The sequence below is a fragment of the Crinia signifera genome, chromosome 2 (genome assembly GCF_055691185.1).
Source record: "Crinia signifera chromosome 2, ASM5569118v1, whole genome shotgun sequence".
In the NCBI taxonomy this organism is placed as follows: domain Eukaryota; kingdom Metazoa; phylum Chordata; class Amphibia; order Anura; family Myobatrachidae; genus Crinia; species Crinia signifera.
Window position 1 is genome coordinate 174,478,973 of NC_139218.1, and position 26,162 is coordinate 174,505,134.

The window sequence follows — 26,162 nt, forward strand, 5'->3', positions numbered from 1 at the left end:
TAAACTTCAATAAACACCATAATATGTGGTCGAGTACGTAAAATGAATGCGTACCGTACTCACATGTACGATTACTTCTGCAATCGCATAGGGGTATCTTTTTAGGATTCCACAGGTACTTCTTGGTGTTTTTTGGCAAGTATCCTCCAATTGTCCCCCAACATAAAAAAGAAAGAAAACGTTCTTTCTTATTCAAAAGTTTTTATTGGGGGTATAACATAAAGGATGTGCAGGGTGCAACCTGTACCCACAGATGTTAATTGAGCGTGTTGACGTCACTGGCGCTGATACCATACGCGATGAAGGTGCCTTACTAATATATAAGGCTAATGACCCACATATGGAACTCATATAATAGTTCCGCTAACGATGGTATATAATACAGGCGGAAGGGAATATGGATGATGGATTAAAGTGCAAGTGTTAATGAAAAAAACCCTCCTCCCCTTTAGTGGGAGAGTCCACCATGAGTAAAGCCATTACTATAAATACCAGTACTAGGCACAACTGCTCTCCAGCCTTGAGAAAGACAGTTCACCTGTTGAAACGCGTTGGTAGAGAGGAGCTGTGCAGTTTATCCACCTGTAACCCCGGAAGCACCTGATTTCAGGTACGATTCCCTTTTGTCCCAATTAACATCTGTGGGTACAGGTTGCACCCTGCACATACTTTATGTTATACCCCCAATAAAAACTTTTGAATAAGAAAGAACGTTTTCTTTCTTTTTTATGTTGGGGGACAATTGGAGGATACTTGCCAAAAAACACCAAGAAGTACCTGTGGAATCCTAAAAAGATACGGTACTTGTGAGTTATCTGGACGCCCGATTTTTTGATTGTATGCCTTAAGTTAAGGCATACAATCAGATGCGATGCGATATCGCATCGCATGCGACCATCGGATGCGATGACCCGATTTTTCCATAGGAATCAATGTTAAAATGATTCCTATGGAAAAAGGGGTCCTTTTCATACCCCTACTATCCAAGTGGGCATGGAGTTGGATATAAACCTGTGGCGAGCGTAGCGAGCCACCGAGCCCGAAGCGTGGCGAGCGAAGCGAGCCCCGCGAGGGGACGGTATTCCGTGTCCGCTCGCCACGCTTCGGGCTCGGTGGCTCGCTACGCTCGCCACAGGTTTATATCCAACTCCATGCCCACTTGGGTCCTTTTCATACCCCTACTATCCCTTTTTCCCATTGAATTCCATGTTAAAATGGACTCAGTCCATTTTAACATTGTTTCCTATGGAAAAATCGGGTCATCGCATCGCATCGCATCCGATGGTCGCATGCGATGCGATGCGATGTGCCCGATCCGACCCGATTTAGAAATCGGGCGTCCGGATAACTCACAAGTACCAAAGATACCCCTATGCGATTGCAGAAGTAATCGTACATGTGAGTACGGTATGCATTCATTTTACGTACTCAACCACATATTATGGTGTTTATTGAAGTTTAAAGATACCCTGATGTGCTTGTACACCCGTTACTCTATGTGAGTGAGGGTACGATATCCCTTTGAGTTACATCATTTTTTGCCATCTGGCCCATTAATATTAAGACCTAATACATACACATACGCCCCTAATGTATGTCTATATTTCTTTTCATTTTTTTCCATGAGCTACAATTGACGCAAACAAGAAACCAGCGCCCATTCTACATTAGAATGCTTTTCTAGAAAGAAAGAACCAGTTTGCAGGTGGATGCCAAAAACCCTACCACTGGCCCATACGCACTAGAAGATTATCTTTCAAATCTGGCTGGTTAGAATGAAAATCTGTTTTAAGGGGTGCACATGACAATTGACCATTTGCTCCTAAACATGGAAAACCATCACAAATTGGACCTACAGACAAATGTACCAATTTAAGGCCCATATACACAATAGAAGATATGAAAGACAAAAATATATTGGTGAACAATTTCCCTTTGAGCGGATTATGAAAGATATTGCGCATCGACACTGAACACAAGTAGCATGAGCAATATTGGCAGATTGACCTGCATGTCCGGAAGATGTCAATATCATTAACAATGAGCAGGGGGGGGGGGGTGTTGTTCATTGTTAAAGATATTAGGCATACACACTAGAAGATATTGCCATCAATATAGTTCAGAAGCCCCTTTGGAAAATCGGCAAGAGCAGTCATCTGCCTAGTGTTTGGGAGCGAAAAGTCAATTGGAATGAAAATTGGGAAATTTATGGGAACAAATTACAATCAGCCAGATTGTAAAGATAATCTTTTAGTGTACGGCCCTTAATGGTCCAGGTTTTAAGTGTAGCCATACTTTGCCACAGGTGACTTAATCATGACACAGATGGTTAAATCCAATTGACAGATGTAGTAATTATCTGTCATATCTGGACTGTGTTTGGGAACTTCTGTGTCAGTTGTTTTAGGTGTTTCGTTGTATTGCTCATTGTTTCTTATTTGATATTACCCTCCTCTTACTTTTTTTTTTTTCATTCTAGCCCTCTGCTTTAAAACACTTCAACAAAAACACTTCAACAAAAACTTATTGCTCCAAAAGGGAGAAAAAAGTTAGCAAAAACCTAATTGGGCTCTTCTTACGAAGACAAAGCTGCTGTTTTTTTTTTTTTTTTTTTTTTACTAAGTATTGTTGCCATTTTATATTTTGAGGGCAAAACTTTGAATACCCACCACTTAGGAAATTATACCCTAGGTATACTTTGTAGACAATGACAGAAATACGCATTAAAAGCTTTAACTTCTGGTATTATACAGCTAGATGTGTCATTCTTACATTTTTTGGTTTAAACATGTATTGTTTTAATGTCCTGAGAAGAGCCTTTTGTCAAACAGAGTGTTTCATGCTTTGTGCAAATATCAATAGCTGTTGATGCTCAAGGTTAAATATTGACTTTCTTCATACAAATATGTATATCTTTTCCTGCTGCTCTTGTGCACCTAAACAACAATCTCTGGCTGCCCTATATCAAAATATTGATTTTTATTTCCTTGCCCCTGTGACTGACCAGATGCAGTCAAGCAGAAAGTTACTAAATGTCACAGTCGCTGGTTTCTTTATTTCCACATCAAAATAATCAGGCATACTAATTTGTATTTATTATTATTTCCTTTTAGAACACAGGCTGCAGTTTTAAAATGGCATTGTATGACAATATAAAACACATTACACTAAATATATCCTAAAAATACAATTTGAGAGCAGATGTGACCATACACTTCTGTTGGAAAAATAATTTATACAAAGAAATAGCTCTGCAAAGGCTTTTAGTATCCATAGATGTAAGTTTGGAGATAATCTGTGTGCCACAAAACAAGTATTAGCTCGCAGTAATGCAGCAGACAGGAACTAAAAAGAAAGGGATTGGTATATTCAAGCAATATTCTTATGCAAGATGAATTCGATGAAAATATGGAGTAGATTTTATTTGCACACAATTAAGAATCATCAATTGTATTCTGCTTTCTGTTCCGGTAATTCATTTATTACAAATCCTTTGAGCTGCAATAGTTGCTCAACCAATTGCTGAATAGTACAAAATCTGAAACCTACATGTCAAGACCATGACTAGTTTACTAAAGGCCCATACACACATAAAAGATTATCTTTCCAATCTGGCTGGCTGGAATAAAAAATCTGATTGGCGATTTCTGGGTACAAATTACAAACATTTGATCCAAAAAGCTGCAAAATGGACAAAAACAGTAATCTGCATAAATTGATGTAACCAATTTGTCTGAATGACCATTTTTGTCTGTTTTCAATGTTTAAGTCAATGCTCATTTGCTCCCAAAAAATTCCAGATTTCCATTCCCACCAGCTAGCCAGATTGGAAAGATATAATCTTATAGTATATAAACCCACGCCTTTAACACACATAACAATTGCTTTATATTTCCGTTTTTCCCCCTATTATTGATTTTCATTTCTATTCTTATTCAGCACAGTACTGTTCAGATTCAGGATGGGAAGGTTAGTGTTAAGCTAGTAAGGGAGTGTTTGGTACCGACAAAGAGGGGTGTGTGTGTGTGTTAGGGCTAGGTGCTGGAGCATGGGGGTTAGGATCAGGCGGTGGGTATAGGGGGGGGGGGGTTAGTCAGGATATCCGGTGCGAGAAAACATTTGAATCTGCACCTTTGGACAAATAATGATTATTTGTGAAGGTGTACAAAATAAAACCATGAATGACACACAGAAATTTTAGCAAAAGAAAAAAACTAAATAGCATGATACCAGGGTTTGTTTTAGCATATAGATTTTTCATTGTCTGGAAATTACTATAACAAATAAATTATAAAAAGGTTATCACAGCTTGTGCTGAAGGGATCCAATGGCATCTTCTACATCCAATTCAGACCAATCCTGTAATCACATTTTCATTTCAGTTGCTTGTCATATTTCCAAATAATGACTGATAAAGTTCAGTTCTATAGAGGGGGAAAAAAATGGAGCGAAAAAAACAAAACACAATTGAGAAGTCATTAGTGTAAATAATTAGATATTATTTTTATTAATCTTTTTATCAACTTAATTGCCTTGTTAATCAAATTATATCTATAGATAAATCGATATAGCAAATGCAATAGACAGCACTCCAAAGATTTAGCAATACTGCACAGTGGCAGAGTATGAAGAGAAGTAAAGAGGACACAAGTAGTGTGTGATGCACACTACTTGTGTCCTCTTTACTTCTCTTCATACTCTGGGGACAGCAGCTTGGGTGCCTCTCCATCCCAGCATTTGGAAGAATGAATATATATATATTTTTTTCTTTTCAGTAACCTATAGGAATGTAAGCTATATGAGCTAGGAAGGAGAAATTATAATTCATGTTATGGTTGAGAAATGCTGGATGGGCCCCACCAACATAGGCCTGCCTGCTTGGGGCAGTCAAATGGCGGCACACACCTCTATTTTGCATTGCTACAAGCAGCCACCATATAACACCTAGGTCACGTAGTGGGCAAAAGAATCAGAGTAATCATTCCTGTGCAGGCACTTGCGAATGGATGTGTACCCATCCATTCGCAGCCCTGCAAAGGGTTTAGCCCAGCTGGGGGACGTGCATTCGCAGGGGTGGCAATAACCTGTTCGCTAGGCTCCAAATACGCAAAGCCTAGAGAGCAGGTCTGAGTTGGAATTTTATGCCTCCCTCTTACATTGCAAATATCAGGAATGACAACCTCATAATTCAGCAAGTACTACTTATACACTACAGATGAAAAGTTTTACATTGTTTAGTTCACCCAGTTTAATGCCTCATTAACATTCAAAAATAAATCATATAATTATTTATTAAAATTGTATCTACATTTTTGACTCATAGGGGGTATATTATATTACCCTAAATGCGGCTTCAGCTGATAAACAGCCAGATAATCGCAATTAATGACCACTGTTCATTATTACTGTACTCATTTAGCGGCTGTTTTTATTGTACAAAATATGGACATGTGACCAGACAAAAACACATGGGATTGGGGGAGAAGTTCCTTCCTATATATATTACAGATCTGTACTATATAATCTAAATTGGATGTGTACACAGCGCTGCACGATTCAATCCTAATTTGTTTGGGATTCAATAGAAAGTACATCACACCGTGTACACACCCCATAATTCTTAACTGCAGGTTCTGGCAGCTGCTTATCAGGGATTATGCTCACAGTGGCCCCCTGCTGCCCAAACCAACAATGAGTTATCCACAGACCAATTTGAGCAATGTTGAATGAATGACCCAGTGCAGGGAGCAGTGTGAGCCACACTGCCTGTGGAACCTGACCCTTACCTTACCCGGAACACAAGGTCATCCCTGCCTCTTATCATGGTGCCTCTAATTAACAGAGCTGTACATTTTTTCTGATTCACTTCAATCTGTGAATTAAGGCAGCTCACAACTGGTGTAATTCACACTTTGGCACCATTAGAGTATGTCTGTCTGAGGAAAGCCAGTTTGGCACTCAAAGAGCAGGGGCCACGTTGTTCAGGCCTCCACCAAGGTACATGCCCCATTATCCACATCGCATTGGACATTGTGACAGTTGGTGATGGGCACAATCTGCCTCACACCATCTTCCCGTCACCCTCTTCCATGTTGCATATTGTGAACTTTGGTTAGGGTGGAGGAGTCAGACCTAAATTATATTTAGCACCTGAGCCCACAAGCTCTGCCACAGAACCAGACCTCTATGAACCAATCTGTATGCAAATCAGTGGCAAGTGCACAAAACTGTACAGATGGAGCCGGCCTGGTCTTTGCAGGGATGGCGGCAGAATCGCCAGCCACCATCTGCTCTGCGAAAGGGGCCATGCGCACACAAGATGCGCGCGTGTCCCCTTCCGACGGCGCTTCCCCCGGGTCCCCACTGCCGCCTCCCTGAAGCTGAGACTGACAGGGTTCCCGTCGCCCCGCCGCCTGGAAACTGAGACGCACGCGCATCTCAGTCAGATGGAGCGCCGGGCTGCTAGTGGGTCGCCAGCGGAGCGAGTCTGGCGATTCGCCAGCAAGAGGGAGCCCGGCTCCATCTGTATGTTGCTGCCTTGTACAGCCTCTTAAGCACACACTTTAGTATGAAGTACTTGTGGATTCATTTGATCCAGCTCTATCCTTGGTGTAAGAGATCCTTCTGAAAACAGACAAATCTTTGAATATACACAAATTAGCCCACCATACCATCTACATGTGACTACACAAGTACAAGCTGCTAGAGAGAGGAGCTGAGTGCAATATATACAGGTGATGCCAATTTGTATACTTTTCAATCAGGAGTATACAAAATATCTGAATGCTTATTAACTTCCATTCAAGTACTTTTATTAAGAAAAGTGTTTTATTGAAGAATATATCTATTATATTCTAGAAGGAACAAAAAAACAAATAATTAGAATCTGATTGGAGTTCTGTTGAAGATCGGATGTTGCCCATAGCAACCAAACTTAATAAATGTACCCCTTTTTCTCTTTCAATGGTCCTGGTGACACAGCTCAACATTGGGATGTTCAAGAGCCGGTCCTTTGGAAGGGTACGCTCCGGTCTGCAGCTCTCATCACTGCTCGCCCGAATGATGCATCCTCAGACGCGAACTCATGGAACCTGTAGAATTTGACAAAAGTGTGAACAGATGACCAAGGAGCGGCCCTGCAAACCTGCTCAGCTGTGGCCTCATGTCAAACCGCCCAAGAGGTGGCGACCGACCTGGTGGTATGCGCATTAATTCTGTCCGGAACAGGCCTACCAACCTTAGTATATGCAAAGGCAATGACAGAACGCAACCACCTAGCAATGGTCTGCTTAGACGCAGGCCAACCAATCTTGTGCACATCATACAAGATGAACAAAGTATCAGTCTTCTTGACACTTTTCACCCTGTCCAAGGCGCGCGCAATATCCAAACTCCTCAATTTGTCCCTTTTCCTGGAACCCTCTGGGGGTTGAAACACAGGCAACACTGCTTTTCATTTGAATCAGGAGATAGAGACTACTTTTAGTAAAAATTGGGGTACTGTTCGAAGAACAGCCCTGTCATCATGAAAAATAAGAAAAGGAGACTTGCAGGACAATGCTCCCAACTCCGAGACTCTCTTTGCAGAGGCAACAGCCAATAAAAAGACAAGTTTCCATGTAAGGAACTTAAGGCCAGCCAACCTTAACGGCTCAAAGGGCGCCCTTTTTAGACACTATAGTACCAGTGATAAGTCCCAAAGAGCCACTGGTTGCTTATAGGGAGGTTTCAATCTGAAAACCCCTTGCAGAAAGGTCTGCACCTCTGGTAGCATTGCTATCCTCTTCTGGAAATAGATAGACAGCGCTGAGATCTGTATCTTGAGTGACTGAAGGCTTAGACCAGACGAGAAGCCATCCTGCAAGAACTCAAGTAACCTTGAAAGTCGAAATCGAGACGTATGTGATTTCTGCCTCTCACACCATCTAATATAGGTCTTCCAGACCCTATAATAGTTAGCTGAAGCCGTCAAATTTAGCCAAGCTAAATCCAGGTGGAAGAACGGCCCTTGGCTTAACAGATCTGACCTCTGAAGTAGATGCCAAGAGTCCACAGACAGTCTCTGAACACTCGAGTACCAGGACCTCCTTGGCCAATCTGAAACCACTAGAATCACCGGGATTCCTTGTGATTGAATTAGTTTCAGAACTCTCGCCAGCATTGGAAATGGCGGGAAAACATAAAGTAGATTCCCCTCCAGAACTCTCGCCAGCATTGGAAATGGCGGGAAAACATAAAGTAGATTCCCCTCCCAGGGGATAGTCAATGCATCCACCGCTTCGGCCAAGGGATCTCTTGACCTGGCATAAAACCTGGGTACTTGATTGAACCTGGATGCCATAAGGTCAACATCCGGAGTTCTCCACTTCCCTGTAATCTGGAGAAATATCTGTGGGTTTAGACTCCATTCCCCTTCGAGCAGTTCCTCCCTGCTCAGGAAATCGGCCTCGACATTCTTCACCCCGGGGATGAATATCGCTGATAAAGCTGGAACCTTCTGCTCTGCCCACAAGAAGATCTGGGAAACTTCCCACGTGGCCAGTCTACTGCGTGTGCCCCCCTGATGATTCAGGTACACCACAGCCGTGGCATTGTCTGACTGAATCCGCAAGGGGAGACCCTGCAATCTTTCTCCTGCCAGGGATATCGCCATCCACACAGCCCGCAGTTCCAGGATGTTGATCGGCAAGGCTGACTCCTCCGTGGTCCACAAGCCCTGAAGCCGTAGGTCCAGCACCACTGCCCCCCCCCCCCAGCCCCTGAGACTGGCGTTGGTAGTGACTACCAGCCAGTCCCAGGACTGCAGAGACCGACCCCAATGAAGGGAATCAACCTTCATCCACCATTCCAGGGAAGATCGGATTTCTGGAGACAACACTATCTGTTCTGATCTCATGGTCTGAGTATTCCCTGACCAGGATGTCAGAATGTTCCACTGGAATACTCGAGAGTGGAACCTGGCAAACTGTAGTGTCTCGAAAGTCGCCACCATTTACCCCAGACACCTCCAAACTGATGGACTCCGAGGCCCCAGAATCTCCCGAACCAACATGGACATGTCCCTGGCCTTTGTCTCTGGTAAAAATACCCGATGTAGATGGGTATCCAGGATAACCCCCAGGAACTGTATTCTCTGAGATGGCACGAGCTGAGACTTTTGTAAATTTAAAAGCCAACCGTGAACTTGCAAAAACCTGATGGCTTCTTCCAAGTGTTTCTGCAAGATCTCCGCCGACTCTGCTTTGAACAGCAGGTCGTCCAAATACGGAATCACAGTGATTCCCCTAAGTCAGAGAGCAGCCGCCATCACTGACATAATTTTGGTGTATACCCTTGGAGCTGTGGCCAGACCAAAGGGCAACGCCTGAAATTGCAGATGCAGGTTTCCTATGGCAAACCTCAGGAGAATCTGATGTTTTGGGTGGATAGGAACGTGCAGATATGCGTCCTGGACATCCATGGATGCCAAAATTTCTCCCTGGTCCAGGCTTAGCAACACAGACCGCAGGGATTCCATCTTGAAATGGGCCACCCACAGGAGATTCAAAGACCTTAAATTTAAGATTGGTCTGAAAGACCCGTCTGGCTTGGACACCAAAAACAGAGTGGAATAAAAGCCTTTCTTCCACTCCGCTCGAGGGACCGGGATCACCACTCCTTTTTCTAACAGGGACTGAACCGCCCCCAAAAGAGCAGAACGGAGCCGTGACTCCTTTGGCATTGGTGTGGGTAGAAATCTTCTCGGAGGAAGACCCCTGAAGGGATCCTGTACCCCCGGGACACAATGTCCAACACCCAAGCGTCCCTGAACCATCTCAGACCCCCCCCTCCTTGACTACCGCTGGGAGACTCCCCAGGTAGTCATGCTGAGGGCTTGTCCTCCCCTTTTGTGCTCGGTTTCTTGGGGAAAGAACCAAATTTTGACTTTGGGGCCTTGCCCCTGGAGGACTGGAACTTTCCCCTAAATGAGTGTCCTCGAAAGGACACACCCCCTCTAGGGGAGGGCCGAAAGGACGGCCTAAAAGCTGAAAATCTTGAGGCCTGTTTTGCTGCAGGAGCCGGCAGGAAAGTACTTTTGCCTCCCGTGGCCTGCTTAATAATCTCTTCTAGCTCGAACCCAACAGCAGCTTTCCTTTAAAAGCGAACGCCTCTAAGGCCTTTTTAGATTTGTTATTCGCCTCCCAGGCTTTAAGCCAGAGCACTCTCCTGGCATTGACGGACACCGTGGATACTCTGGAAGCCATTTTAAGTACTTCCTCCTCAGCCTCAAGCACATACTCTGCAGCTGCTTTCAATTTCTCAGTTAGCAGTAACACACCTGGGTCAGCGTGTAAAATAGTACATAAATCACTGGCCCAAACAATCAGGGCCTTGGATACCCATGCTGATGCTATAAGAGGGCGTAAAGTGAAACCCACCCCCTCAAAGATTGCCTTGAGGTTACCTTCAAGCTTCTTGTCCACGGGGTCCTTAAAGGCTGTACCCCCTTGGACAGGTAGCACAGTGGCTTTAGAAAGCCGTGCCACGGAAGCATCTACCACCGGAACTTTTTCCAAGAGGACCGCATGAGCCTCAGGCATGGGGTACAGACTTAAATACCTCTTAGGCATCTGAAGCCTCTTATCGGGCGTTTTCCAAGCCCCTTCCCTACTGATGAAGGTTTACAGGATCTGCTGGAAGGTAACAGTTTCCTTACGCTGCCGCTTAAATATTCCTTTTGCAGGAGTCTTATCCTCCACAGACAAATTCAAAGCCTGTTTTACATCAGCAATCAAATTCTCCACCCCTGAGGCCGAGGAATCTTCAGAATCATCACCCTGATCCCAGGGGATGTCTGTGCACTCTCCCTCCTCTCCAGATTCAACAGCAAACAAAGGCACTGAATAAGCCCTCTTAGGAGTCCCCACAGTATCACAATTAAATCTGTCAAGCAAATCATTAAATCTGCTGATCCCTTTTGCAGTATCCTGCATGACCTGAAAGAGCCCAGGATCTGCTTGGGTCAGAGGCAGGGAGCCAGAGGACTGCTGAGATGATGACATAGGTCTAGGGGAAGATACCAACACATCACTCTGCCTGTCCAGCAATTGCACTAAGGCATTTACAGACCTGCCCAGGGCACTGGCCCACGCAGGTTCTGATTGTTTTACCCTCTGGGGTTCACTGCCCATGGGTCTCACACCAGCGCAAGTAATACAAAAGCCCCCCCCCCCGCCATCTGTTCAGGGGCAAATTTTAGTGTACAAACACTACAAGCGCACAATGCATTAAGGGCTCCCTCCCCCAAAGCCGTTTTATACAGAGCCAAAGTACCACAGTCACTTATCTGTCTGAAGCTTTCAGAAGTGGGGGAAACTATGCCCAGGAAATCCAATCACTCTGCCAGGATCTGTCAGCCAGCTCAGCTCTGTTTTGGCGCCATTCGGAACGCTTGCAGCAGAGTGAGGGAAGAGACCAAGTCCCTGCTGCTGCGGGGTCCGTGACTTTTGGCGCCAACCACCCCCAGACAGCCGCTCCCCACTGTAGGATTTCCAAGTTCCAGTGTCTCCCCCTCTGCTGGGGACCACTTGGAACATGCCTGTGACACACTGCTGTCCTCTCATACAGGAGCTCAGTGTGTAAGCTCCGCAGAAAATGGCCGCCGCCATCACGGAGCGCCTGTCCCCCATGATCCCCACCTAGCGTGAAGCCAGTTTCAGAGCGCTCTGAGGCCCAGGCAGCTTCTTAATAGAAGCTGTAAGCGCTGCACAGGGAGACCAGACAGAGTCTCCCCTGTGCGCAGTGAGCTGACAGGACACGCTTCTGTCAGCTCCTACTACGCTGTCAATGTGAGGATTCAATGAGACTCCTCACACTGTGCCTGCCTAGCTAGTGTAAAAGTTAATAAAACAAAAAACTCCTAACTAACTCTAATCCTTCGGCTGCTCCTGCAGCCCTTTAGAATAGCACCAACTCCAGTGGGCACCTAACACGAACTGAGGAATCTGGGATGCAGAAGGGAGGAGCCTACCCTCCAAAAGCTTTAGGATAGGTGCTTGGCTCCTACGGACCCTCCTACATCCCAATGTTGAGCTGTGTCACCAGGACCATTGAAAGAGAAAGACAAATTCTTGGCACATTCAATGGTCGTCGAATGATTACTATTGCATTTGTGCCCGAGACGAAGACAAGGCAGACAGCCCAGTGTTTTTATGGTGACACCCATAAACCACTGGGCATTACCATGGCCCAGCACCACACCCACCCCCTTCCCTCTGCGAACTGCAGGGTGAGTGAGAAACCCACCGTGGCCATTTGCAGTTGGGGTGTGCACGTGCGCATACACTGACCAGCGGTGCGTGTTATCCAGAATCAGCTCCTAGATCACTTAGAAAGTAAGGAAAGATCGCTCAGTATGTATGCTCCGGAGCAATGGGTATGTCCCGTGTGTTGATAGCGCCTGCAGCCAAAATCTAGTCATATCGCTTAGAAAGTGACTGATCTCACTTATTCTGTACACACACACACAAAGATTTGCAATCTAAGCCTGCCTTTTATTTTGCTTATGTAAAATCACTTAGCACACATCACTACCTGCATATGGGTGATCTAGACACAGAGAAATCGCCTACCCTAAAGCTGTGCACACACGGGGGCGATAGGGGCTAAAATCGCTGGAAATATGGTCGGTGGTGACCATATTGCCAGTGATTGTAGTGCGCACCAGCGATAAATCGGCGAGTGCTCGCTCCCGTTTTTAGCCCCCTTATGATCGCTGGTCGCAGGAGCGTGCTCCAGCTGATTACCTCTGCTACTCCAACAGCAGAGGTTCCCTTTCATCAGCGACCATCTCTGGTCGCTGATGAAAAGGAGAAACAGAGCAATATATTGCTCAGCAATATATTGCTAGCAATATATTGCAGAGCAATATATCTCCCCGTGTGTACGGGGCTTAAATAGCGTAGCAAGAATACTTAGCATACATTCCCTTTGGGTCTAATCACAGAGTAAAAATTACATACCAAACAAAACTTGTTATAAAAGCCTGTCATTCAAACAGGTTAATGAAACAAAGACCAAATTGGCTAATATAATATATAAGATATTAGGGTATGTATGCTTGGAAAGCAATAAAATTGGAAGATAATAGCCAATCTGATTCTGCACTACCTGTTTCAGGCTGTTTTTGGTACTTTCTTATTCACATATTTTTTTGTTACTTTTCAATCGGGCCCTCTATCCAAGCTTTGATAAATACCCCATAATGTCAAGTACTGGGTTGTAAATAGCGTACAGGCAGTATGCAAGGGCAAGATTGCACAAATTAAATTGTTTAACGTAAATTTACTAGTACAGCAATATTGGTATAGAGTTCAAGGCCGTTCCATGAAATCCCCCAGGCGTGACACCGTAACAGAAAATCTGTAGCTGTGTATCTGGAGTTTTCAACATACAGTAGGCTGACAAATTAAATGATAGCTTTCTCATAGGGTCTCATAAGAAACAAAAATAACACAGGCTCCAAATACAAAGAGTTGAACCAAGTTTTCAAGTACAACACTATGGTGGGACAGTTTTGTACTATGAAAAGCAGCAAGGTCTCCAGTGAACAATGTTAAAAATACGAATTAGGTTAGTATTCAATGCCCAGCTCTGCATAGCTGGTTGTGTTCCACAACCAAAACTAAAATGGATTTATATCCCTGTTTGCTAATTATTAATACCCATTGTTTGAAGCAATAATTAAAAATGTATGGAGTTATCAGTCATGAAATGTTTTTTGTTCGTTTTTTAGCAGGCAATTGTTTTTGCTACTACAACTATTTAATTCATTTAAACTTGAAAGCACGCAGTACTCTGAATCAGGCAATGTCCATGAATGTGTTTAGTTATAGGAGACCCCTAACATTTACTTTGTTTTAATAAAATGTCATCTTTTTCTGCTACTTTTTAGTGAAATTATTTAATTCATTCAATATGTGTTTTTTTTTGGGGGGGGGGGGGGGGGGTGAGTGTGTGATAGACATTCCTCATGTATTAAATGAATTAGTTTCATGATAACCATTTTTTCTCCATATACCCACTAATATCAGTCGGATTTATTCAATTTATTACAAATAATCTAAGCTATGGCAGTTAAGCACAGCATAATGAGGTGTATTCAATGCCGTGGGCGAGCGGCGACAACGAGCAGGGCTTCTAGCTCGCTGTCACCACTCACCCTGTCAGTATTCAACGCACCCCCCTCATACGCCAATTCCCCCTTGCTCCATTTTTTGAGCGAGGGGGAATTGGCGTATGCGGTTCCAGAAGCAGCGAGACTCGCGGCTAAAAACAACGAGTTTTCTGCATTAGCCACAGGTCGCTGTGGCTGTTTTGGGGAATTCTCGCCCTCCTGTGACGGCGAGGATTTCCCCAGAACATTCCCCAGGGTTCTATGAAGAGGTTAGCAAAAACCTTGATAATGGAAATGCTGTAGATGTGATTTCGCTAAAGCATTTGATACTGTCCCACACAAGAGATTGATTAATAAAATGGAGAACCTAGGATTGGGTGAAAATATCTGCAGATGGGTAGGGAATTGGCTATGTAATAGAGAACAAAAAGTGGTTGTGAATGGTGCTGTATCAGATATGATACCGGTACTAAGTGGAGTGCCCCAGGGTTCGGTTTTGGGGCCCATTTTGTTTGACATTTTTATTAACGATATTGGGATAGGGTTACTCAGCAATGTATCCATCTTTGCGGACGATACAAAACTTAGCAAAGTCCTCAAATCATCAGAAGATGTCACCATGCTTCAAAATGATCTTGCAATTCTAGATGAGTGGGCAAAAAAATGGAAGATGAGGCTCAATGTAGATAAATGTAAGGTTATGCACCTTGGGAGACACAACCAGTAAGCAAGTTACAACCTTAGCGGAGAGGAACTGGGTAATTCCATACTTGAAAAGGATCTAGGAGTCCAAATAGACCGCAAACTGGGATGTAGTGCCCATTGTAATGTAGCTACAAAAAAGGCCAACAAAATTCTGGCATGTATTAAGAGGGGAATGGAAACTAGGGACTCAATGGTAATTATGCCACTATATAAAGCATTGGTGTGACCTCACCTCGAGTACGGAGTACAGTTCTGGGCCCCACACTATAAAAAGGACATCATAGAATTAGAAAAAGTCCAAAGGCGAGCAACAAAGCTTATTAGGGGAATGGAGAATTTAAGCTACGGGGAGAGATTAAGCAATTTGGGACTATTTACATTAGAAAAGAGACGTTTAAGGGGGGACATGCTCAACATGTACAAGTATATCAAGGGCCAATATAAGGAACGGTCACACACCCTCTTTTCTACTAGAAAGGAATCTAGGACACGAGGGCATGAGTATAGATTAGAAGAAAAAATATTTCATTCAGCTAGTAGAAAGAATTTCTTTACAGTCAGAACAGTCAAACTCTGGAACTCTCTTCCCAGAGAGGTGGTAACGGCTGGCTCATTAAATGCGTTCAAGGCAAAGTTGGACAAACATTTACTGAAGAAAAACATCCATGGGTACAAATAAGAAATATAATTTGTCTGTAAAATACCAGAACCTACCAAATCAGCAATGGATATCTATACCAGGTTGAACTAGATGGACGCAAGTCTTTTTTCAGCCTTACCTACTATGTACTACTATGTAACTATGTAACATTGAATAGGGTGAGCACTGGTTTTCTGCAATCCTCGCTGTTTAACTGTACTACCCAATGTGTTACCGGACTGTACTATTCTATTGTATATGAAATTAAAGTGAAATAAAAATAATTATGTTTTCTAATTGTTCCGCTAACATTGGAAAAGTGTAGACAGATGAGGACTGATTCTGTCTAGTACATTTAGGAAATCTTTAGAATAGAAGACACTACCATAATAGAACAAAGAATAAAGAAAATGCAAATCACCACAAGATGTAATGAATGTACAGTATAATGTCTGTCCGGAGTGTGACCATTGTTTCGCTGAATGACAATTTATTTTCCCATCTCTGACCCACGTCCTCTGCAGAATCCACAAACCTAAATTTTTGTTGCAGAATGGACAATTTAAAAAATAAAAATCAATGTACATTGAACATTGGTTTGCAGACAGGAACAAATGACGGACTACTGATGCTTAAGTTTTATAGTTAAGCACCTAAAAATGCCATTTACTGACTTGCTTATTTCATCAACTGCATATCATATACTGAATTTGATTAAAGCAATAACCTCCTTTTGTATAATATGATATATTTCCTTGTTCTACCTATAAATTCCAGGGGTTATTTATCTTTAAATCCTGTGACACACAAGAGTCAAACTGAAGGGCAGGCAGAATATACGGCAGATCCTGTGCTCATCTGCTGTAACGGAGATACTCAGCCACATGAATACGCAACGTGGGACAATCAGAGCAGAGCTGATACAGTTCTGTCTTACGCAGTACAATGTAGTCTATTTTTCTATACGGTTTTGTTTATATAAGCAAAATAGAATCGAAAGGAAATAAAAGGCTTTAGATTTGATTCCAATGCGCAACCCCGCCGCATCTAAATCAAATAGAATAATAGACTGTGCAGGCAAGACTATATAGTACAGATCTATAATATATAGTCTAATTCCATTAGGATCGAACAGAACGTAAATTGCACTGTGTGTACACTACTTTAGTGAAGTGTGTTTCTGAAAACCACTGCTACATGTCTGACTAGTCAGGCAGAGATGTGGCTAACGGTTACAAAAGTGTGTTTAGGTTTTTAGAGGGGTGGGGAAGGGGTATTACTGTATTTCTAGAAGCCAATAGATTGCTTCGTCAAGCCTCCATTACCTCTCAACATTAATTAAATGATCGAGAAGAGAAACACAATTAAATGTCAGGGAGCATGTCATCCATATGGCAAACCATTTTCCATGTCTATGTATAATCTGTGAATCTTGCTTTCAAGCAAATGTTCTCCTTGCACTGCAATGCCAGTATAATTTCTAGGTAGTAAGCACCACTTACTGTCCCCAGCAGGGTTCACATGTCAGCAGCTGCCACTGAAAGGCTGAAACCAGTGTTTTCACAGAGCATCATTTCACACACAGGTGGGCAATGCTGATGAACATGCAGTTTCTCTCATGTCACGCCAGCCTGAAAAGCTGGCTGTATTCAGACCCATGCCTCTCCCTTGGGGAACAGTGTGCACGAAAAGTGCTGCACAAAATAGCATACTGTAATAAAAATAATCTACTGGTAAACCAAGATCTAGCTAAATGCAGCAGCAATATTGCTTACAAAGCTGTACACAGTAACTATAGGATAAGCCTGCATGCTTATTATTGCTCTCATACATGAGAATGCAGCTTATAACTAAATATATTATCATAACCAAGAGAACCACCCCCTCTGCCCAGACAAGGCAGGCTGCTGCATGGCACGTTTACCCATCATACCTCTGAAGACTCGTCAGCAGCGATGTGCTTGTGTATCATACTGTAGAACAGGGCTCTACATTATTAGACCTGCCATTTTCTGCTTACATTACTATCACACCACATACACAGCACAATGGGTGGTTATCATGGGAAAGAATGCATATTCAATGCAATGAATTTTCAATGATTTTATATTTGTCCAATATACATTAACAGCTTCATGCATTTATTCAACACGCCGATCTATATTTACCCTATTTGTTTACGCATTTTAATCCAGACTAATTTTCACAACCCAAATGGCTCACAATTAAATGTCCTAATGCTGATAATACAGTTTGCTCCTCTAAGGGAAAATCTGTTTATCTAAATATCAGGCTCAATCAAATTCTAAACTTCAGGAACGGTTTGTTCCAGGAAGACAGACAAAGTGTTATGGAAAGAATACGATTGTGCAGAGTCAGTGGACTGTGAAGAGAAAGAACACAGATCGCAGAGACTCTCAGTGCAGCCTGGACAAATCATCTTTCTTTTTCCCCTGAAACACTACCACACCTGGAACACAGAATACGGATAACACAACCTCTTCATATAAACCAGTGTTTTACCCATACATACAAATCACACATAAATAGCCCAGCAATCAGATTTTCACTTTCATATGCATGAACAATGTAAAATTGCATTTGAATCTAGTCATTAAGGCACAGCATTTATATACAAAAAACAAACAAAACAAAAAAACTATAAAAAAAATTAGATTTAAGAACTGAATCAATTATAAATCCATAGCTTCTTCTAAAACCTTATAAAAAAAAAAAAAAAAAAAATCAGAATACGCTGTAGCAACTGGAACAGAAAAAGCTAGGGATGCGGTCAGCAGGTCAACACAGAAAAGGTTGACATACCATATGTCGATGTGGTCAAAAGGTCAACATGGGAAATGTTTACATCAAACCAGTTTTTAACTTTTTTTTTTTCTAAAAACAGGTGGTTTTTCATACTTTACTATCCAAGTGGACATAGTCAGATTATAATAGTGTGCCTATTATAGCATGGCCAGCGAAGCAGTATTTATATGGTGGGCGGTATTCAATGAGCCTGATTCGCCATGTTTTTATGGCGAATTTGTGCTGTTTGGCAAATTTTTGTCTAAAACAGTGAATCACCCTATTCAATGACCACATGGCGAATACATTTGAAGGTTTTTTTCGCCATGATTCACCGAGTAGCAATTGCTATCTTTTTATGGAGAAGTGGAATGTGAACTTTTAAAATAAAGTGTTTTGTTTTTTTACATTTGGTGTCAAAAAAATCACGAATTTTATTCTGAGGGGGGGCATGCTATTTTTATTCATGTGCTGTAAGCACATGAATATATATTTAATTATATTTAATTATATATATTCACTGCACCCGATCGTTACGATCGGGTGTAGTGAATATACGCGGCCCCCTGCTGGCACCCCCGGGGGGGGCAGCCTGTGCTGCCTGGCACCCGGGGAGCCCACCTCCCCCCCACAAACGTTCTGGGTTAGGCAGAGAGACTTCCATCTCTCTGCCTGCCACCGTCCTCAGGCTCCCTGCGGCGTTCGCCGCAGGAGATCATATTCGCCGGTCAGGGGCAGCGAGCCCCTGACTCGTTGAATACCGGAGCCGGCGAGGCTCCGGAACGTGGCGAATGTGCAGCGAATCCGATAAAGGATTCGCTGCACCTCGCAGGTATTCACATTGAATACCGCCCGGTGTCTATTTTTATTATTATTATTAACAGTTTCTCATATAGGGCACACACATTCCGCAGAGCTTTATAGAGAATATTTGAACACTCACATCAGTCCCTGCCCCAGTGGTGCTTACAATCTATATTCCCTACCACATGTACATGTGGTTCATTTTGTTGGACACTAATTACACCAGCATATTTTGGATTGTGGGAGGACACCAGAGTACCCAGAGGAAATCACACAAGCACGGGGAGAATATACCAACTCCGCACAGTTAAGGGGTAGGAATCGAACCAGTGACCTCAGTGCTGTGAGGCAGTAATGATAACCATCACACCGTCCATGCTTCCCATGTTGATGTATGTCAACAGTAACCAAAAAAAACATGAAAAGCTCATGTTGACCTATTGCTTGTTGACCTTTCAACCTTGTCAACCAACAGTGGTCAACCTATTGACTGTCAACCCTATGACCCATACAGCAGCATCGGCAAGCGCATACAAACCTCCTGAGCGATATGGTTTACAATATGTAGTATGTAGCTTTTAAGATGGTAATTAGGAGCTGGTTGGCTGGTCCGTCGCCACTATATTTCTCTCCTAGACTTAGTGGCTCTTTGTGAATAAGCAGGAATGTGTAAGAATGGCAGGTGAAGTGGGAAAGCGGTTTGTCCAGGAAACTACTGTAGCACCTCAGTTGGCTCCAGGAAATGGTGCAATACAGTAGTGGTACCAAAGTTGTCAACTGTAATGGAATAGGTGCAGCATTGATAACGCACCACTACAAATTTGCTCAGCAATTTCACATAAAGTCATTACGAATATACAGAATTTACTCTAAGCGTATTATAATCTGCCTTTATCTTTTAGACTTATTAAAAAAAAAAACACCAATGATTCCACAGGCAGGCATACAGTGGTGACCTGACCAATTATATTTGCTAATTTTTTTAATATTTAGACCTTTTTGGGCATTGCCACCATGATATGGTATGAGCCAGAGCTTCACTGTCTACAGCAAGGAATCGGTATATATGGAGTGTAGGAAGACACAAACTACATCTTGGTGTAAATCATGTAGAAGTTCTAGGATGGTGCAGACATTTTTGCCGGTGTTATACAGAATCATATTTTTGTCCATTGCCACTTTTTATTACAATAACAATTATTCCCTTAGCTAAAGACAATGGCCAGTATTCAATGAGGCTGATTCGCCATGTTCTACGGCAAATGTGTGCTATTTTCATGCTCTAAGGTGAATCTTTTTACTGAAAAAGTGAATCACCCTATTCAACGTGCAATACTCGCCGACAGTGAATAGTGAATGACGGACAATTCACCATCTGATAGTCTCCGTAATTCGCTGTGGTTTTTCAATGGATTTTTCAATGTGATTCGCAGTGAGTGTATACAATGATCAGATGGCGAATTGCTTTCTAAGTTATTTTCGCTGTGTGTCACCGTGTAGCAATCGCCATCTTTTTATGGTGAACTGGAATGTGAACTTTTAAAATGTTTTTTTTTTTTTTTTGGTGTAAAAAATAAATCAGGAATTTTATTATGTGAAGGGGCATGCTATTTTTATTCATGTGCTTACAGCACATGAATATATATTTAATTTTAAAAATTATTAATATTTTTTTACACATAACAGCCAGCAAGGAGCCAAGAGCCGCTCATTAGATATTCATATATTCACTGCTCCAGATCATTACATAGCAGTGCAAGCGGCTCCCTATCTGCATGCCCTACTAGCTCTCCTGGGGGGCAGCTTGTGCCCTCCCCCCCCACATACATTCTGGGGCAGGCAGGGAGACTTCCATCTCCCTGCCTGCCGCCGTTCGCCGCAGGGGTTAAGACCGCCGTCAGGGACAGCAAGCCCCTGCAACATTGAATACTGTGACAGCAAGGGCTGGCAGCGAAGGCTCCAGCCCTCCAGAACACGGTGACTGTGCAGCAAATCCTAAACAGGATTCACTGCACATGCAGAGTATTCACATTGAATACTGCCCAATGTGTGACAGGTGAGAAAGCTAAAATCCACCACTCTGGACATTACTGGGCAATATGGATGCCGCAGCAGCCCAAACTCAGGGGGGGGGGGGGGAATCTTCCAACCATGCTGATCTATCATCAGCTGAGCCTGCAGTTTGTGCAGAGCATCCTGAAAAAGAAGGCAACTTATTAGCTATAAAAGCTTAATATAGTCAATAAAGGTCTTCAGCCTCAACCTAATGCTGTGTACACACTTGTACAATCTGCATAATGCTGTGTACACACTGATACAATCTGCATAATGCTGTGTACACACTGATACAATCTGCATAAGATCCAGATAAGATTTTGACTATATAGTCAAAATCTTATCTGGATCTCATGCAGATTGTATGGGTTTTATCCCAAGCGATCCAGATGCGTTCAAGATGCGCGCTCCCATATCTTAACCAGAAAGTCTTGGCTGCCCTGTCTATATAGTGCAGATCTGCACTATATAGTCTAAATTGAATGCAGATAGTGTAAATTGTATGCAGATAGTCTAAATTGTAATCGCATCTGGATCTTATGCAGATTGTACTAGTGTGTACACAGCATTAGATCCAGATCTGGATCTCATGCAGATTGTATGGGTTTTATCCCAAGCGATCCAGATGCGTTCAAGATGCGCGCTCCCATATCTTAACCAGAAAGTCTTGGCTGCCCTGTCTATATAGTGCAGATCTGCACTATATAGTCTAAATTGAATGCAGATAGTGTAAATTGTATGCAGATAGTCTAAATTGTAATCGCATCTGGATCTTATGCAGATTGTACTAGTGTGTACACAGCATTAGTCTTCAGACATAATTCATAGAGTATCTTTATCGCTTTTCAATCAAATGTAGCAACAAAAATAACAATCTTCTTGGAGTAGCCCTGGCAAAACCACACACAGACACACAAGAATCCCCCCAAATTAGGAAAAAATAAAAATAAAGTACAAGATATTCTGTCATAATTATCAGCATTGAACAGCATTATGTCACATTCCTAATTTCCAGATTGCTGCCAAAACAGAAGACCAATAACAAATGACTGCATACTCTAAAAAGAAATGGAGTTTTTCTTAATATGTATTCAGGTGGTCACAAGGTGGCACTCTAGCATTCATTTCTAGCAGAGCTGGGAACCTGCAAGTACATGCCATAAATTACACTGCAAGCCTGCAATCATCATCATCATCACCATTATCCAGCGCTTGGAAGAGATTCAGAAAGGTCTGTTTCAATTCCCTCTCTTTTGGTCAGGTCAGGATTGGGTACTTTAAGCCTGTGCAAATGCTTTTAGCCCTGCGGCTTTAAATTACAAAACATGACATGTGACCTGTGCCTTGCCTCTCATGAGATCAGCTATAAGATTTATAAATATTTAAGGAGGTCAGTATTGGCCTAAACAGGACACACTGAAAGAGTGATGGCAGCTAAAAAAAGCAATGGTAAAACACCTGCCTAGCCTCAACATTGTAGCAATACCCAAATATGCATTGCACTAGCTGGATGAACCAAGTCACTAAAATTTAAATGAGCATACATTTAGTTTTGAAATGGTAAAGCATGCTCCTCAATGTTGTCTCCTCAAATGAAAAATCTTTGTAAGCTAAAATGCGGTTTATAAAATGCATTTTTAGTGGATTTTGTTTGGTGTTAACCCCTTACTAAAAAGAATCGTACAAAGGTCTACTTAAATAACATTATTTAAGGCCTGTTACTCACTGGTGTTATGCTTGCATACAAGAAAACCATAACAAATGCAAAATATTTGTGAAAACATAACTTAGGAGTTAGCACATGTCCGATAGGAATACAAACCCCACTAAATTCAAGAGTGTATGAAACGCCTATAATGCTTTTCAGTATTACAAAAAACACATTAATTTTGAATAAAGCCCCATACACATTTGTCTCTTGTGGTTTTATCTATTAAAGAAATAGTCAACCAGTAACGTCACCGACTATATTGTACGCACAATATAGTCTGTCCAAGCTTACCGTACAGCCTGTCGCCTAATGTGTTTGGAGTTTGGCAAAGTATATCCGGATGTATGTTTGCATTTTATTATTGTGGCAAACCTGAAAATGGAAACCATGAAGCGGAGAGAGTGTAAGCAGACCAGCATGTACTTTTAGTTTGCTCTCATTGCTAAATTCTGGCAGGGACTGCTGTGATGTGTATGACAAACTGTGCTACAGATTAGTGTTCAGAAAACAAATTCTTTGTATGGCAGAAATGTAATATTTAGGAAAGGGATGGACTGCTATAGCAAAATAGGTAACAGACAGTGGTTGTGAACCACTGAGGTGAATACCACTCCCTGCCTGCATTTGTAAGCGCAAAAAAATTGGCAGATCCCTACTCTACCATTGGTCGCAATGTCTCTGGACTGCAGCCTGAATAAGTCTGACTATATTTGGCGACTAATTTCCCCACTCTGAAAATAAGCTGACCATGGAGGACATGTCCCCTTGTAGCATACTACAAAGAGCAGGACCAAGTTGACACTATTCTCTCAAAATGGCCACATCACATCCCGGTTCCTCCCTTTTCAGAAGAACATGGTCTGGATGCAGAAATATCAGCTCCTCTTTCTGGGAGTCCATGAGACTGAAAATGTTGTAATCTCGTGGCTATTTCAGAAGAGCAGGTAAATACTGTACTTCAGAGCACTTTCATTTATTCACTTTTATATGCATATGGTATTGCAACCTTTCTAGCTCATCCTTGTGCTTTTCTTTCATGACTTTGTATATACCTCAGCTGAATGGTTTATAGTTCTGCAATAGAAAATGCACTATACACAAATGTATGAAGACATCAGTCTTATGTAATGTCAAAAATTACTTCAATGCATAGTTAAAAAAAAAAAAAAATACTAGGAGTAGGCAAGACCCAAAAAAAAGCACTGTATTTAAAGTCACATGTATACATATAATAACCAATACATTATAAAATGTGTCTGATACTATTTGTTCTTTTGACTAACGTATTTGTTATAAACATTCCCTTTGCTTGTGTATAATAGGATTTGGGAGTACCTTCATAGAAAGAAGGTAATGGAATTCCGAGTGAGATAACAGTACCGGTTACCCAGGGTAGAGTAGTGCTGGGAAAGATAATATCCCCCAACATAGCTGATACACCCAGTTTCTAGCAGCAGGGCATTTTACCCTAGAATCATTTAGCAACACTCACAAAGGGTCTCTGAGATGGCTAAACTGCATCATCCAGCCGTTCAGACTTGAAACAAGTCAAACTATGATTACTGACCATTGCTCTTTTATTGTGAAGTGTGCATATTTTAAATGATAAATTGCACTGATTTCAGTTTTAAATTTAGTAAACAAAATAATAATAATAATAATAAAAAAAACAACAACTGTCTTTATCCTCTCTGAAAATCCAGCAGACAGCACCTCTCATGCCTCCTGACTGAGTTCTATGTGGCATCTCTAATGATGATATATGGCTGTCCTTGCTCAACTGGGAGGAGGTGTAGGGTGGTCAGACATGTGACACTGCAGGCAGGGTATCAACAAATCGGATTATAATCCATGTCAGTTTGAGTTAATGCAAAACTGTAATCCTCTTTAACAAGAGATCAGAATCAGTGCCATGAGTTATGTTCAGTCTGTAATCAGATAAGAAACAGAGCAAGCCTCTAATAAAAGAGTAATGAGAAGCCTTAATGATGCTGTTAGAAGGTATCACAAGTTAAAATATGGCTCTTGTTCTAACCGATTAAATCATTGTTGCATATTTGCAGTCTTGTCTTACCTGTCAGACTAACCTGTGACTTCAGAAAAGATAAACACTCCACTAAACTTCAACAAATAAACCCACTAAATGCTAGACAGATCAGGGTTATGGAGGAGCCTTGTATAACAGAACTTCCAATATTTTGTACAATTCAGGAGCTTATAAAAATATTTAAAATAAATGGCTGCACATGACCGGAATCATTTTCCAATACCCAGCAGACTGACAATAGTTGGCTTACAACTGCTAGTGTGTTTGTGCCTCTTAAATAGAGGGTGCTGATAGTATAGTTTTAGAAAATTCTCATAACTAATTCTAAAATACATATTCTGCAGACATAATAAAAACTAACTTTTGTGCATGTATCATTAACTGCCTAGGAATCCTTAATCGAAATACGATTGCGTTTGGGCTGAAATGGTTTGATTCTTTGTTTGCAACAACCCCCCCCCCTCCGCCATGGGTTTGGGCCCTGTGTCAGCAACAGTTCCAGTTCCCCTACCAGGTCTATAACTGCCCCTGGGGTACTGGATTGTTTTTATATGTACCTCTTTGCTCTCTGTGGCTGTTGACACTGTTACAAAGCTTACAATTGGTAAGAGAAAAAAATAAATCATTTTTCAGCACACATAGCAGTATCAGCAATAAGACTTGGACACTACAGGATTATAAAATCTTCAGAGATCTTCGTTGAATATATTTGCTAATACTGTATATGGTTATGCCACCACGCCTCGGCAATGCTTCTGATATTGGTATACTATAATGCGAACTCTTGGTCATATTATTGTTATGCTACATGACAAAAAGAACATAAATCACCCCATGATCCTCCAAATGGCACTACAGGAACCAGAATGCACTCCAACTGCTAGTCATTACAGTAATGTAACATGGTAGAATGTCTACATGTGCGATTTGGGCTGATTTCACGGCCCGATTTATCCGAATCGGGTGAAATCGTGCCCAAATCGCATAGTGTATGGGGGCCTTTAAACACTACATAATAATAGAAAAACGCAGAGATCATAGTTGTATATATCTGCAAAAAATGCGGTTAAGCGCTTCTCTGAGACTGGCTTTTAGATTAACCCCTTCCTTGCATTAAAGTCATACTTGCCTACCTGACCCTCTCCAAGAGGGATAAAATGCTCTGCTCCTGGACTTCCCTGGTAGTGTATGATTGCCTTCACCTGTGGGGAGCTAGTTAATTGATAAGAAGGATGTTTCA

The 26,162-nt window shown here is 42.1% G+C and overlaps 1 protein-coding gene across 1 annotated transcript in view; it reads right to left on the bottom strand.

Moving 5' to 3' along the window:
- Nucleotides 1–3,078: 3,078 nt before the first annotated feature.
- Nucleotides 3,079–26,162, bottom strand: part of AATF (apoptosis antagonizing transcription factor) — a 172,897-nt gene continuing 149,813 nt past the window's right edge. The window contains exon 12 of the mRNA XM_083173209.1: nucleotides 3,079–4,424. Coding sequence (XP_083029335.1) covers nucleotides 4,379–4,424 — 46 coding nt within the window. The 3' untranslated portion in view covers nucleotides 3,079–4,378. The remainder of the gene's footprint in view (nucleotides 4,425–26,162) is intronic.